At 45.1% G+C, this 16,466-nt stretch overlaps 1 protein-coding gene across 1 annotated transcript in view; it reads right to left on the bottom strand.

Moving 5' to 3' along the window:
• The window catches only part of CD99L2 (CD99 molecule like 2), an 87,862-nt gene that overhangs the window by 17,382 nt on the left and 54,014 nt on the right, over window positions 1-16,466 (bottom strand). Inside the window, exons 3-9 of the mRNA XM_075007551.1 lie at window positions 15,353-15,391; window positions 12,762-12,827; window positions 10,533-10,571; window positions 6,230-6,313; window positions 4,548-4,640; window positions 3,302-3,343; window positions 644-709 (exon numbers count right to left, since the gene is read on the bottom strand). Coding sequence (XP_074863652.1) covers window positions 644-709; window positions 3,302-3,343; window positions 4,548-4,640; window positions 6,230-6,313; window positions 10,533-10,571; window positions 12,762-12,827; window positions 15,353-15,391 — 429 coding nt within the window. The remainder of the gene's footprint in view (window positions 1-643; window positions 710-3,301; window positions 3,344-4,547; window positions 4,641-6,229; window positions 6,314-10,532; window positions 10,572-12,761; window positions 12,828-15,352; window positions 15,392-16,466) is intronic.

Here is a 16,466-nt window from a genome sequence, read left to right on the forward strand (position 1 = left end):
ATGACAGATTCATTCATACTGGTAACAGCCACATCATGGAAAACAGATGATTTTGTGACTATAACCCAACACTGCTGGGGTGTGGTTATAGGTGACTATAGGACAAATGTATATATCAGACATCACTAGTCCATGGTACCGGAGCACCATGTTGTGTGTCCAATAATAAAAGGAAGTTAAGATCCAAGAACCCTGCATGTACGTTCTTTAACTCATTGAGCAAAACACAATTACAGACACACTTTGTCATTGTGTTGCTTAAGAACACTGTATAAACAAACAACAATGAAAGAACAACAGTTAAATGAATCCATCCTGTGGCTTTGAGACTAGTGATTCTGGACTTGGATTGACTTGACTTTGTTTCTCTCCCAAGCAAGTGAAAATGAATGCTGCAGCGAGGTGTAGCAATATTAAAAAGATCTATTATTACACCTAGCACAATGGGACTCTGAACCTCATTGATGCACATTACCACAATACAAATAGCAATGAAATCCTATTGACTGTCCACTAACTACACCCACTAGCTCAATTCTATCCTCATTCTTAGTCACCAGACGGAAGGGCCATACTGTATACTAACTGGCCTAAGGTATAAACAAACTATAGCAGACTTGGTCAGCACAGTGTAAAGACCTACCTTTCTTCTTATCAGGACGGTAGTCCCCATCGTCCAGAACACCAGCCAGATCCTCATCTGAAAATGCTAAAAAAAATCCAGACAAAATGTGCTGACTTCCTCAGACATTATAATATGTTGCATACCCAAAGCCTTATATCAGGTTGTTCAGCTACCTCTACTAACCGTGGTAACCAGAAAACTCTCTGCTGAACAGTCCAGAAAGGCTACAGGTGGCACCGTGTGGGACTTGTATTGAATAGGAGCAGATGAGAAGCTGGTGCGCGTCTGCAATTGGGTATCTCACTGCCATGTTACTTCCCAGACAGTGCCCACATTGTGCTTTGGGAATGACTGATCTGCAGAGAGATGCAAAGGGAGTGTCTCTTGCTTACAGATCTACCATCTCCTACGCAGCTATTCACTGAGTGTCACATTTGAGCTGCATCACCTTTAGGCAGATGATATACTGGAAGTGCAGTCTGTCTTCTGAACTGAACTTCATAAGTCTCCCAACCCTGAATTCAAGAGGAGCGCCCATCTGTGTGAACATATCCCCATTGCACTGTACTCCAAGTTGAGAATGACAGAGGTCTGGAGTGTCCCACTGGTCTGTTGTCTCCTGGTGGTCATGCAGTACTTATTTGGGTTTGGTACATCACTGAATTCACACGGGCTGATTTTCTCATTTAACTAGTAACTGAAAACATTAATACTGGTTAGTATGAAACCACAAGACGTAGGGGGAAACATGCAAGGGGAGAGAGGCTGATCTACCAAAAGAATTAGTTCAGCAATGTCTCCATCTCCTCCCTGATGCCTTTGATTGGCTTTATCCAACTTAAACACTAGGGACTTATTTTTGGCACCGACTTCAACGGACTTGAGATTCAGGAAATTCCAGAAGTCTTGAGCACCTGCTGTTTGTGGGCAAGGGGGATGCTCATCTCTTAGAAAAAAAATCAGGCCCTTGGGTCTTCAGAAGACTCTCCATTTAGAAACCAGAAGGGGTCTCACTGTGCTCATATCAGCTGGCACAAAATGAGCTCTTTGTCCCATTAGCTTGTGCAACCCTTGGCTGCCTACTGAAAAAATCTCCCATGGAGCAACAAGGAATTCACTTTCAGGTAGACTAAGTCTGTGTTATTTACATAGGAGAGGTGCATAACATCTCTCTGTCTCTGAAAAGGTCTCCTCATCCAAAAGCCCTGAGGTGAGTGCCCTGAAACACTGGGGTAGAGATGTCTCAATCTCTTTTACTTGAAGCTCCATGCTGTAGAGATAATTGAATTTTCATTGGGACAATGAATGATTCTATCCCCCCAATGGTTAGGGTGCTCCTGTGGGATTTGAGACAAGGTTTACATCCCTGTTCCACATCAGACAGAGTAGGCACATGATCCCAGATTTCTCACACACAAGAGAAATGTTCTAACCAGTGGAATACAAAGGTGATGCCACCATATTGTTTGCAGAAGGATGCTGACAAGGGCCTGATTTCAGGAGAGGGCTCATTGCCATGAATCAAGCATTGGGCATTTTCTTCTAGATGGGTGATGTTTAGTCCCTCTCCTCGGCATTTCTTATTGGCTACTTTAAGCAGCTCCCACTCAGCATGATGGCTTCTGTGCATTCTTTTGATAGCACTTAATTTGGGGTTGTGATTTCCACTACGTGACTGGGTTCCTAAAAGTTAGGCACAGCCATGTACAGCATTACACCACCTGAATACCCCCTTGTGAATCAAGTTCTGACAGCCCCTGAAAAATACAAGAGGGGAATTGGAAAACAGCTGGTTTCCTCAGAGAGTTAAGAGCATGATATGCAAGCTACAAATCACATACTGAGCATACAAATTGCAACCCACAGGCTTGGCAATGTTCAAAGAAACCTTTTTCACTCTCAAAAAGGCTTTACCTTCCTTGCTTGCTTAAGCGTTCTTACTTAAAAGTAGCTCGTAAGACAAAATTTTATGAAAATAAATTAGGGGCCTTTTTAAGCAGTCATGAGGTCTGTACTTCATGTGCAAGGACAGCATTTAAAAAACAATTTAGAACAGGCTCCAGGCATCATTTAAAGAATTAGAGGTGGAGTCACTATCTTGGCAAAAGGAGCTTTACTATCCCCATTCCACTCCTGACGGAATGCTGTTGTGATCCTCTTGTTCTCAGCCGGCCTTGGGAACCACTGTTATCTGATAGACTAGAGCAACCCCTAGGCTGTTCTAACCAACATGGCTATGGGGCTGTGCACAGCAGAGCATAACCAGCTCCCCGACAGCCACACCTCTCTATTGTAGTAAGCAGGTATGGACAGAAAAGGACAACTGGCCCAGCATCTTTTTAAAAGGGCAATGTTACTGCATTTGACTTTTTTCTTTTTTAAGTATTACTGGAGTATTTCTATCAGAAGGATTGTGCATGGACACATTTCTAGAACAAGTATCAGACAAAATCACTGAGAAAATAAGTTGAATGCATGCAATATTGAAATAGAGAAAGACCAAGAAAGTCCTGAATTAATAGGAAAAATGTAGACATTCAAACCATTACATTCACAAATTATTCTGCAAATAGTAGAGGAGTAAAAGAAGTTTTCAGTGTTTAGTAAACAAGTGCCACAAAGCTGAGATTCATAAAGCAAAGAGGTACTGCTGGGAGCCAGTACAAGACTCCTTACCCTGTTTTCCACCTCTTGAAGGGCTACCTTTACCTTTCGAGCCTGGAACAGGATTCTTTATTCATTAACTGATCACAGAAAACAGCATTTATGGATTTAGGATTTGCAATAAGATAAAAAACAAAACTAACAAACTAAATGGAGGCCAAAACGTAAGTTGTAACAAAGCTAATTAAGCCTGGGTATAAAAGAAAGAAAGAAGCTAGTTTTCAACACTTGGCACTGACACTCTGGTTCTTTAGATGAGTCTAATATATTTAAACAAGACTTGAAATCAAAGTTCTTGCAACTTAATACAATCTAATGTAATATCTGGTTATTAATTACACAAGTTATACAGTAGCAAGTTTGAGGCAAAAGCTGTGCATCTCTTTTCTAGATCAGTGCTCAAGGACTCATATGCATACAAATGAGCTTCCACTTGCAATATTTTGGGAATGGAACGAGACCTCTCAGTCAAGGTAGCTCCAGCCCAGGTTCTATACTGGGTTGGTTAATTAGGACTGTTCTGCATTTCTGTACCTTGATAATGATCAGGAGTCCCCAGAACACGTAGTTATTAAGCTACCAGATAGGGAGAACCTAGAAGAACTGCCAGTAACTAATGAGTCAGAGGCACAATGAGAAATAAAACAAGGGGACTTATATGTAAATGTGCAAATAGCCAATGAGATGCTAATCCAGGCCTTTAACACAAACTATATTACAACCCTTTAATTAACCTGCGTAACTGATGTTCCCTCCTCATCCCTCTTAATAGGTCTGATCCACTGATTTCAGTGGAGAAAGCCCTGAATTTGCAGAGTCCGATCTGGCGTCAGATATGTTTGTGCCACTCCAAAGTGAGGGGAGGGGCAGAACTGGACTTCTCATATTTAAAGGAGAGACAGGGAACTGCCATAGACTTTGTCATAGCATTAACTTCTCATGTACATTTATCTCCAGCTCTTGCAGCTTTAAATCTCCCCACTTCCTGTCTTTCTCATTTGCAGCAATTCACTGCTTACACGAAAGGATATACTGAACAATGAGAACTACATGTCGACTTGATGTGGGGATGAGAAGGGCCCTTATTACATGTAAATCAGCACAGGCTCCACTGTAATCCTCTGAAAGGGAGACACCATCTCAGGGGTCTATTCTGTTCTTTCCCACTGTGTTTTGCCTTCCACCAAGCCATCAGAAAAAGGGCAGACAGCTTTAGGCTACAGGATCAAGAGTAGAGTACGAAAGTTAATTTACGTACCTTCACCGGGTTTTACATTTGGCTTCCCACCGCCTTTCCCATCATTTGAATCATCAATAGCATCAGCTAGGTCAAAGTCTGCAGGATCCTTTGCTATAAAATACCGTATTGGTTAATATCCTGGAGCAAGCGCTCCTAGGAACTTCATTCAACACTCGCTGATCTAATCCAGGAGTTCTCACACTTTACTGTGATACGATCTCACAACAAAAACTACTATGTGATGCCAGGAGCAGGGACTGAATACTGAGCCTCCTTGAACCCTGCCACCCAAGATGGTTGTGTGTGTGTGCAAAGCCCAAGCCTCATTGCCCTCAGCTGGGGCAGGGGAATTGGGGCCTGTAAGCTAATCACCTACCCTCGCTGGGCTTCAGCCCCAGGCAGTGGGACTCAGGCTTCCACTCTGGCACCAGAAAGTCTAAGCCCAGCCTGGTGACCCCTTACAACATGGTCGTGAACCACTTTGGGGTCCCACCACGGAGTTTGAGAACCAATCCCTTAGTTCGGACAAAGTTTCTTACAAAAAAACAAACAAAAACCAAACAAAAGCCCTCCACCTGTCAGACAGTGTCAACAGGAAAGATGAAATAACTGACTTTTTCCCCCCTTCAGTTTAAACGTAGAATATCATGGGAGATATTTGCAATTCATTTGGTTTCATGCTCTCATGCTGGAGTTGTGATAAATGTCATGTTCTTCTTGCAGAAATTGTCTTGCATAGTGGATCAAATGCCAAGAAATCATACAAATCAAGCAAGAGAGAAAAGGGCAGAATGCAATAGACAATTCGGTGTGTTCAGTGTATGGAAATAAAGTTGGGGGGAGATTTTAAAGGAAAAGGAAATATTTTTGAGGTGCTACATTTCTGACTGAAATAGTAATAGGGAAAAACAAAAGGATAAAGTAAACACAGGTCTGTATTCTGAGAATTTAAGTTTAAGCAGAGAACAGCCTCTTATTATGTTTATTAAATGATCACCAATGTAATATAACCAAGGCAATTGAATTTCCTGACTCTTTCACTGGCAGAAAGTTAGACTGCTCTTTCAAAGAAGACCACGATTTAAAATTGCCACAGCTCTGCCCACACCAGCTGATAAAATTATCCTGTGAATCAGTGATTGGTGCATTACGTTTCTTGGTCAACACCCCCTGGAAATGCATGGGTGCAAGTCTCACTAACAGTAACATTCCACATTATCTATCTAGAATCCTGGAGCTAAATGCACTGCTGGCTTAATCAGACGCCACTCCACTGGCATGCCTCCTCTCACTTCAGTGAGGGACAGAGGCAGCATCTCATATGACTGTGCATCTGGAATGTTTCTTCACAGCTGTGCAGGCTATACATAATCTTCTGGTTTTGTTTTTAAATGAAAAATAAAACTCTTCCAAAGTAGCAGGTGCTACTAGAGAAGTGCTGTTTGGGCTACCAGCCAGGACCAGCTCAGTCTGTCCACGGGATAAAGGTGGATACACCAGACCCCCTACTTTCCAGGATTACTGAGTGAACAAAATAAAAACAGGATGAAAATGAAATGGGCTGGGGATAGGTGAGGCAGAAGGCGAGTGCTGGGAGAGGCTGTGGCTTACACTACTGCTCCAGTTTGTGCACTGCTAATCTTTCTTCCTTTGGGGCTGTCTCTTGAGGCCCTAGGTGCCACTCAAGAGCTAGCACTTACCTGGATTCTTTTTGGGTGGGGCCCTGGTGGTTTTGGGCTTCTTAGTTGTGGTGGTATGGATCGCATCCCATAAGCTAAAATCATCTAAAGAAACAAGACCACAACAAAGTTACATTACAAAAGCCTATGAGGCAACAACAGGAAAGCCGACCAGGCCTTTGTAACTTCAGCACATCAGACGGTAAGGGGTGGGGGAACCTTCCCAAAAAGTGTTAGTACAAACCTTGGCCAGCTGCTGCACAGCCAGCCCCCTGTCGTCCAAGCTCTAGTGCTCTGACATTTGCTCACCTGAGATTAGCAGACTCTTTTCCCTGGCAGCTGTTCTGCTGAGCTACATTCAAATACCCACAGGCACAGAACATGCTGGCATAATATCTCAATCAGAACACAATCCGCCATGGCTGTAATTGCTAAGGCTTGAGTACACTGCTGAGTATGAAGGGGTAAGGGAGGCTCATTTTAAACACCAGAGGAGGGTTCTGGGCACTTTTGTCACCCAGGGTGTGATGCCCAACTGGTGGAAGCCCCAGCAGTAGAGAACAGATTCCAATGTGAGTTACATACAGTGCTATAATCAAAGAGAAGGGGATAGAACGGCTTATTTGAAAAGATTAACACAATGGTTAATACTGGGCAATTACTAAGTCTCTCTTGTAAGGTGTTTTAAGAGCTTGGGAGCACACAGTCATGGCCCCAGTACAGCGTGGACAGTAAAACTAGTCTCCTTACCCCACCCCCCGGGTATGGCTTTACTGCCAGCATTTTACAGATTAAGTGGTAACACAGTAAGTGTTTGTGAGATCCAGGTGTCCTTACTCCCCGTTCTCTCTCAAACTATTAGGACATGCTTCTCGTGGTTACACTGACGAGCGGTTTCCTTCATTCACACCCCACAGAGGACTCTTGAGCAGTGGGATGGCATGTACACATTCCGACACAGAGCTGAAAGGAATGTGCTATTACTTGACTTCTTTGGATAGGGTTTAGTGGTTGCCTTTCCGGGTTTTGCTGTAGTCTCCGGTGAGGCATCAAGGTAGTCAGATAAATCCAAGCCTCCTATTTTTAAAGGGGAAAAACAAATCCCACCATTGTGTAAACAGCACAGTTTTGTCAGCATGACTCTGCTGTTGAAAAGCTTTTCTGTGACTGCACCAGGCTGGCAATGCAAACGTTTCAACATCTGTGCAAAGAGTCTGCACGGTGCAGATCTATTAGCTGCAGAACCTTATCAATGGCTTACAGTTCACAAGTGGCCCACTCCTGTGTTCACCCTTCCAGGAGCTCTGCAACCTTAATGCTGTTTTTTAAAGGCCGCATTGGAACATCTGTCAGTGGTGCCTGCTGAGAGACATGGGCTCGTGGCAGCCTTGTCTTTTCTCACAAAGAAAAATTTTTGTACATAGAGATTAATGTGACTTTTTTCAGCAAGATACAATTCACAACAGGTCAGCTGAGAAAAGATGTACAATACCGCAGAGCTCTGCTGGTAAGAATAGGATCCCACTGCAAAACTTTCAGATTAAACTGACTGCAACCTAATTTGCCACCTTATCTCCCAGACCGGGACCTACACAGTGTGTGCTATACCCACTATACTGAAATGAGGAAGGGTTCTGCCCTTCCTCCCACTGATTGTCTCTTATAATGGACATACAGTGCTGAAAGAAGTGCTAGGGAAAATACTTGCAGTTGTCAAGGCAATAGTGGAAATATATTGCAAGGAATAACTTAATTGCATGCTCTTCCAGAAAAAGGCCTTCTTTAGACTAGAGTGATCTTGGTCACAAGAGCCAGAAATGGTGAGTGTGCCCCATCCTTCCATCACAGAGGTGCACCCTACATGTGGGGCTGAGCAAGTTACATCTTATCAAATTGGGGTGAGGTCAGAAAGGGGTTTCAAAATCTAATGTATTAGAGCAAGCTCAGAGCCCAGGACACATCAGAGAACGGAAACGGTGCTCTGAAGAGAAGGCTGCCCAAGAACCTGCAGTGTCTTGGCACATCTGCCAGGCTGTGTTCTGAGGGAACCTCTGTAGGGCAGAGGTCACTAGAGGGAGTTGCTTGTACATGCCCCTCTAGTTTCTGGAACACAGCTAAGAACCTTTGCTGTATGAGGGATTTTACACCGAAAAAGCACGTGGAAGATAGATGTGGAAACTAGAGAGACTCAGGTCTGAACAAGGAACGACAGCACTTCGGTAAGAATAAATGTAATGGGGCAAAGGAAATTGTCTGAAGTTCTCAGCGAGGCATCTTAAATCAAATGACTTCTCTGACAGGGCCTGAATCCAGAGCAGGGACCCTATGTCCTCATGTTCAAGGCACACCGAGACACAGAGCTGGCTAAATCCCAGTGTTAATAGTTCTTATCCACAGTACAATTTGCTATTAACAGAAGTGCACTGTTCAGGAAAACCAGGTGTGAACTACAGCCCCACCTATCAGCTGCATACTAGCGCCAGTCAGCAAAACACAAACCCTATCATGCAACTAGAGGTTCCTGGCCACACATGGAAACAAAGCTAACAGGCTGCTGCTGACTACCAACCCCATACTCTTCACCCATGGAACACATGCATTTATGGGGTGAAAACCTAGCTACACTGAAATTAATGGGAGCTTTGCCATTGACTTCACTGAAGTCAAGATTTCACACCAGCGTGTGTCTCTCTAATTTGGAATCCTGTTGACTTTTAAAAATGGAACCCAGTATGATGTTTTCTGGATCATGCAAGTACTTAGTGTGCATGCCAGGACAGGTGCTGGATCACTGTCAGGGACCAGTGTCAACTATCTACCTAAGGTAGCGTAAGGTGCCAATCATGGTTGTATCTGAGCTGGACATTGTGGGCTTCTGAACCTTCTCTCATTTTCCAGTAACATCCACCTTTTCTCTTGGCCTAACACTGTTGGCTCACAAACAGTGAATTGCAGCTGAACTGTATCCCTCTGTGCAGTGGTTGGCTTTCCTTCTCCTTTGCACCGTCAGACTGGAGCGAAGGATCTGGCTTGCAATTTTTAATTTTAATAGTATTGAACTCCCCTGTCACAAATGTTAATTTATTTATTCTGCTGAGTTGTTCCTGAAGCTCAGAAATGCAGTTCACACTCAGCAGATGTAGAAGCAGCATTCATGTAACCCGAGTCTTCCTGGCATTTCTAATGAAAGGAGTATTGGCCAATGGGTAGGTTGGGTTTGCTTTAGCTAGCATGTTCATTTCTGGAGCTCTCTTGCTTGCTGCAGTTTATTTTGAGCTGGAGGGCTAAGCTGTTACTCAACTGACCTGGCTATGTTTCAGCTGACGTTTAGCTGGAACTGAGGTGGAGACATTACAGATGGTGAAACTTTCATTTCAGTATGAAACCAAGCAAGTTTCCTCAGATGGGTGCCTGAGCAGATGCTCAAACGTGCCTGTATCAAATCAGCATGGGCATGTGAAAAGGCAGAGAGACTGGGAGAAAAACCTCCCTCCTGCCTCCTCCACCCCCATGTGCTTGTTAGAACTCCAATGTTTCAAAATTTCCTCTGTCAGGGATGATCAGAAACAAGTAGGAGGAAAACAAAAGAGAACATTTGTTGTGTTTACATATGGAAAAAGCTAGGGGTGCCATTCTTTAAGCAGGAAACCTGGGAGGCAATAGGGCATTGTTTTTGGGGAAACTAAGGCACAGAACACTTAAGAGACTTGCCCAAGATCACAAAGGAATGAATGGATGGGCTGGGAATCAAACCTAGATTGTACATTGCAAGCTCTTTGGGCAGGGACTGTCTAGGCTCTCTATTTGGGCACCACCAGGCAGTGGGGGGTGTTCCTGAGCCAGGACCAGGGCTTGCAGGCACCCAGAGACTACAAATAACATGACGGCATCCTGCTAGCACTGCTCTTCTAAACACTGTGTCATTCTAGCGGTGATACATGTGTGTTTACATAACAGGTCACTCACTGCCGCCTCTGAATGTCGCAGTTCTTATTGATGCACAGGGCTTGGGGCACAACTCTTGCAAGTGCACAGTTCCTACAGTAACTGCACCTTGGACCTACTTCTGGCTTGCTGGAGGGCACCCCACTTAGAAGCCAGGCCTCTAGACTGGACAGGACCAGGTCTCCCTTGCTTCCTCCAGACTGATGATTTCGGCTGCAATTTCCTCCTGCTGCTCGTCTTAGCAAGTGTGAACTTAGTGCAGCACCTCCAGTCCTGTTCTCTCGCTGGGGCTTGGACAGGGTTACCAATGACGAGCCAGCCTTCAGAAAGCAAAGGACTTAACCAGAAAAGCAATACAGAGAAAACAAGGACACCTCACCTGTCCCACCGGATGGCTTTCTGGGCTGCTTGGGAGTAGCTGTGATTAAAATAAAGGAAAAAAACTCTGTTACTAGTGTTGCTTAGAAATGTGCCAATTATAATGTAGAAATAAACTTCACGAGTTTGTTCAACACAGAATCTTGACAACCCAGATGTGACGTTCAAGGTTACAAAGGGCTGAACCCACATGCTTTTCACATGGCACACATTGAAAATCATTGTATTAGCTATCTTTCAGATACTTCATTAGCTGCCCTCACTTAGGCCCTGTCACTGCAAAACAAATCATGCAGGTGCTTATGTGTAAGCATATGCATGATCCCACTGAAATCAACGGGACTAAGAGGCTACGTCTACACGTGCATGCTACATCGAAATAGCTTATGTAGCGACATCGAAACAGTCTATTTTGATGAATAACGTCTACACGTCCTCCAGGGCTGGCAACGTCGACGTTCAACTTCGACGTTGGGCAGCACCACATCGAAATAGGCGCTGCGAGGGAACGTCTACACGCCAAAGTAGCACATATCGAAATAAGGGTGCCAGGAACAGCTGCAGACAGGGTCACAAGGAAGACTCAACAGCTAGCCGCTCCCTTAAAGGGCCCCTCCCAGACACAGTTGCACTAAACAACACAAGATCCACAGAGCCGACAACTGGTTGCAGACCCTGTGCATGCAGCATGGATCCCCAGCTGCAGTAGCAGCAGCCAGAAGCCCTGGGCTAAGGGCTGCTGCACACGGTGACCATAGAGCCCCGCAGGGGCTGGAGAGAGAGCGTCTCTCAACCCCTCAGCTGATGGCCGCCATGGCGGACCCCGCTATTTCGATGTTGTGGGATGCGGATCGTCTACACGTGCCCTACTTCGACGTTCAACTTCGAAGTAGGGCGCTATTCCCATCCCCTCATGGGGTTAGCGACTTCGACATCTCTCCGCCTAACGTCGATTTCAACTTCGAAATAGCGCCCAACACATGTAGCCGTGACGGGTGCTATTTCGAAGTAGCGTGCACGTGTAGACACGGCCAGAAAGAGTTAAGCACCCATGCAAAATCAAGGCCTACATGCTACTAACACCAATGATGGCACTACATATACAGAGCCAAATTTTGCCCTCGATTACTCTAATGCACAAGGATGGCCAGCAGAGCAGAGAGCAGAATTTGACTCCATGCCAAACTATGTACTTCAGAGACTCAGCAGATCAACTGCTGACACAACAGGACTTGTCTGATATGTAAAGAGAAGAGAAAAAAAACTGTGGATGTGGTAGAGATGCCCTAAACTTTTATTCCCATCTGCCTGGTTTCCCAGATCAGTGACAATAAAAGATTTGTAACACCCCACCCCACACCAGATAACAGTGGGTGACATTTTACAGGGAGAACTTACCTTATATTGATTTCTGGTCAATGAGAGCTTTCTAGGAACAGGAAAATTGGCAACTCCTGGTACCGTCAGTATTGTAAGTGTCCAGATACTATATTGTTTTAAGTACGGTTAATGACTGATGAGTATCAGTTGTGGCTTCCCTATTCCTATAATTCCTGCCTGTGTCTCTGAATACTGGACCATCGTTAAGCAGGTGACTTTTCTTACGGTGTGTCATGATTAGGGCCACAGATTACCAAGGCTTGTTTTAATCAAGGAGCAGCCAGGGTAAATTTAGTAAAGGTCATAGGCAAAGTGGCAGGTAAAGTAACAGAAGTGCCCCCTAAAGCAGGGCTGGAATGCAGGGTCGGGGTGTTTGCTCCAGCTCCCAGGGATGGAAGGGTCTTAGACAGTGGTGAGAAACTGGATCCTCCAGGCTGGGCTTGGGTCTCTACTCCAGGTGTTGTGAGGTCCTGGTGCCACTCAGGTTTGATGTAGTCACCCTCTGTCATGACATTTGGGAGTAGCAGGGGGCGGAGCCAGGCCAGGCCATATCTGAGTGAGTGGTGTTGTGACCTGGTATAGGGGCTCTCAGCAACACTCATTCAAATTTGGCCTGGCCACCCCTCCTGCCCAAGGACCGAAGGGCAGCTGGGCCACATCAGAGTGTGACCTCATGTGCCAGGTCACTGTGTCCAGAACAGGAAGCTGGCCCAGGCCTGTGGGACAAGAGCTGCAGCTGAGTTTATTAAATGATGGACACACAAGTCATGGACAAAAAGAAGAGTCATGGTAACTGACATTTTGGACCACCATCTTCTCACCAGGATTTTCCTGTAAAAGTGTTACTTACGTTGCTTGGTTGGAAAGTCATCCACGGCATCTGATAAACTGAAATCATCCAAATCACCTCCATGGCCTACAACGAATTGGCACTGGAATTATCCTTCACACCTGCCATATCAGTCATCAAGCAGTACAGAGCCATTTGATATCCAAACCCATCTTTTCTTCCCCTTTACAATCTTCTCGGTGCATTTCCAGGAGGGGAGCGCCTCAACCCTCCCCTCCACTTATCCCTACCATCCCAAAGCTTTTGGGTGCAAACTTCCATTTCCCGCTCCAAAGGTGCAGGAACCAGAGGGAAGAAAGGTGCTGCACCACCCCAGAGTTTGTACCTGGCTTCCCTTGCCCAGAGGCCAACCCTGCTGTTGACCCTCCAGCCCAGGTCCTGGCTTCCAGGCAGCCCCTCTGGGGTCCTGCTGGTGCTGGCACCTGCAAGGTCCCATAACCCACCACTCCCATGGGATCTGCAGTCTATTGTCCCCAGGGTCCAGGTCACCATCCCTGCAGGCCCTGCTGCTGCTCCGTGTCCTGGTGCTCCACAGACACCTCTAGGTGTAGCTAGGTTGCCAACTCTCCCAGACCAGACACCATTTGTGGCAATATTGTCTGGTATGATCCTGAACAGCTGGCAACCCTATCTTTGACTCCTGCTGGGAGGGTAAGGGGAGCAAGCAGGGGCAGGGGTGAGGCAGCTCAGCACCCTAACCTTAGGTACAGTTCCAGTGCCAATGTCCATCTCCCATGTGGCGTCTGTGGACCAAGGATGGCAGCCCTTGTTCCTTAAACAGCTGGCTGCTCTGGTGGTGCCTTGGAGATAACCAACCCTGACCCCAACCCAACCTGCCCCATTTTGGTTACTCCATTTACGTTCTGGCTGATTGCTTCATACACACTCTTGCAGCCAACTGTACAGGTCAGATTCAGACATTCTGCTGTCCCAGGAGAAAGCTGGGCAGAATACAAAGTCATAACCTAGCTTCCAAGCAGCATACCAAAAAGTGTTTCATTCAGAGTCACACCAACAGCACTTCTGCCCCTTCTTGTGTCTGCACTGAAACCTGGGCTCCAGGCAGTACAAAGAGCTTCACCCCAGGCATGGCCATCTGGTCACATCATCAGCCAGTTTTTCACCTGTGCTAATTCCCCAACCAGTTCCTCGTTTCCTTACAAATAACCCAAATGAGAATGTAATATCAGCAACCACAGTTGATATCCCCTTTTTTCCTGTATTTCCAAAAACTTCCTTCTGCCCTATGCTCAATTCACACTCGATGTCAAGTGCATTTAAAAATAAATCCACCTCATCTTCTCCTCTAGAGTAAGGTGCTAAGTTGGGGTATGTCTCTACTGCACTAAAAAAATGGGGCCATGGCTGCAGCTGGCTCTGTTTCAGTGACTCTGGCTTTGATGGTGGGGATGAAAATTGTAGTACAGACACCCTCAATGTCTACAACCCATAGGATGAAGTACTGGATGTGTGCCCTGCTCAGGGCTTTAGACCATCATTTCTCTTGGCTTGGGAATAGGCACCCCACTCTCTCCAGACACAGGATTTATACTACAATTTCCTCCTGAAGCTCACAGCGAGCAACTTAGCAAGCGAGAATTGAGCTTCGCACCCTGTTCTTTCCTAGAAACTATGATACAGCTCACCAGTGATCAGCCAGTCTTCACAGGCAAAGGATTTAGTGAGGTTTTCGCTAATGCTTCTATCTTGAAAACCATATGCATCTCCCAAATGGAGCTCATGACAGGTTTCAGTGTCCTTCAAACCCTTTCAAGAGGGTCCGTCCCTCTCAGTTACTGTGTCATGTCACCGTCAGGCTTGAATGAGAGCAACCCTGCTCTCTGTCAGACAAGTCACTTCATGTCACTCTCAATTCTTTGCTCATTGGGCCTCTTGATCCCAGGCAAAACCAGTATATGCAACTTCCCCAGGGAGCAATTCTCCCTCACACCTGTTTATCTGCATACAGCTCTGCATTACTTACTCTATAGTAATTTTAGTTTTTGATTGTTCATTTGTGCATTAGGTCAAGGGTTTGCAAAGTGGGGAGCAGGCTTCCTCAGTGGTGGTGAGAAATTTCAAAAGCACTATTGGCTGCTGAGTCTCAGGCTAATCCATATAATTAAAAATGTTGCATCATGTGTGTTCACATTTACACACCAATTAATCAAGTTTTTACATTCTACATAGTTATTTTCTTACATGTGCTGAATGGGTTTTTTGGTTTTTTTTCATATGAACATAAGCAAAATTTCCATTGATTTGGATTATATTGCGGGGGGACAGCTACTTGCAGGTATGAAAAGAGGGACCTGACATAAAAAGTTTGCTCCTCCTGCGACTTTTCCACCTTAACTCCATTGCTTATCTCATTTCAAGAAGGAATTACTCCCTTCATTCCCAGGACGGAGGGGTAGTTGTGCATGCACCAATATGAGGTATGGAGAAACTGAGGCAGGTTCATTCACAACAATAAACCAGAAGTTTTCCTGTTCTTCACAGTAAGAGAATAATCCTTGACTCACCACAAATGTTTTCAATAGAAACAACCCACTACTTTGCAGTAATGAAAAATAAATAAGGGTCCTCACCTGTTCCGCCCGATGGCTTTTTAGGCAGATTGGGAGTAGCTATGAAAGAAAGAGGAAAAAACTCAGTTACTAGTTTCACCTGGAAATGTGTCAACTGTAACTTAGACATAAACAATAAGTGCTTATTCATCATGGGATCGTTACACTTCAAATGTTACATGCCAGGTTACAGGGTGCCTAAATCACATGCTTTTTCAACATTAAGTAAATCATTGTATACATTGAAAAACATTGTATTACCTGTATTTGATACTTCATTTGCAGACCTCATTAAGGCCCTGATCCTGAAAACAATTCATGCAGGTGCTTTAATTTAAACACCTGTATGATCCCACTCAAATTCACCACAGCAGAGAGCAGAATTTCACTCCATATCAAAATTTCAAACAGAGACTCAGCAAACCAACTGCTTAACACAACAGGACTTATCCAGTGTGTACAGCAAACAATGCCCCTGAGAACATTCAAAAGCAACAAGTTTAAGTCTCACCTGCTTTGGTCTCCCAAATCTATGGCAATAAAAGATCCACAGCATCCCACCACACAGCAAGTAACTGGGTTATGTTTTAAGAGCAGAATTTATCATACATTGATTTCTGTTCAATGAGAGCCTTCTAGAAACGAGACACTATCATAAAATATCATTAATATTGTGGCAAGAGGCCAAAGTGGAGGAGTTTTAAAAACTGTACACCATAATGGACCATGTTATCTTAAGTATGAATCTACTATATATCTGAGAGCATTTGCGCATGTCTTTTTGTCTGAGTGTCCAACTGTGAGTCTATTAGTTCAAGAACCCCTCCTAAATGATAAGAGCTAGGACCACCAAATTTGATTAATCGGATTCCTCTCATCATAATTGAACGCAAAGTCAGAATTTGGTTGTGCCAGGACAATAGGCTGGGGGTGGAATGCGATTGTTTCTGATCAAACGGAAGTGGAGGCATGTAACTGAAGGGACAGTTAGCCCCACAATGGCCACAGTGGGCAGCAAGCACCCAAGCCTCGGGAAGCAGCAGCTGGCTGGCTACGCGGCCCCTGCCATCCCTGGGAAGAAGCCAGCAGCTGCCCCTACCTGCTTCCTGGAGCCCCACCCCCACTTACTAACCCC

This window comes from Carettochelys insculpta, chromosome 13, assembly GCF_033958435.1.
Source record: "Carettochelys insculpta isolate YL-2023 chromosome 13, ASM3395843v1, whole genome shotgun sequence".
NCBI classification, from domain to species: domain Eukaryota; kingdom Metazoa; phylum Chordata; order Testudines; family Carettochelyidae; genus Carettochelys; species Carettochelys insculpta.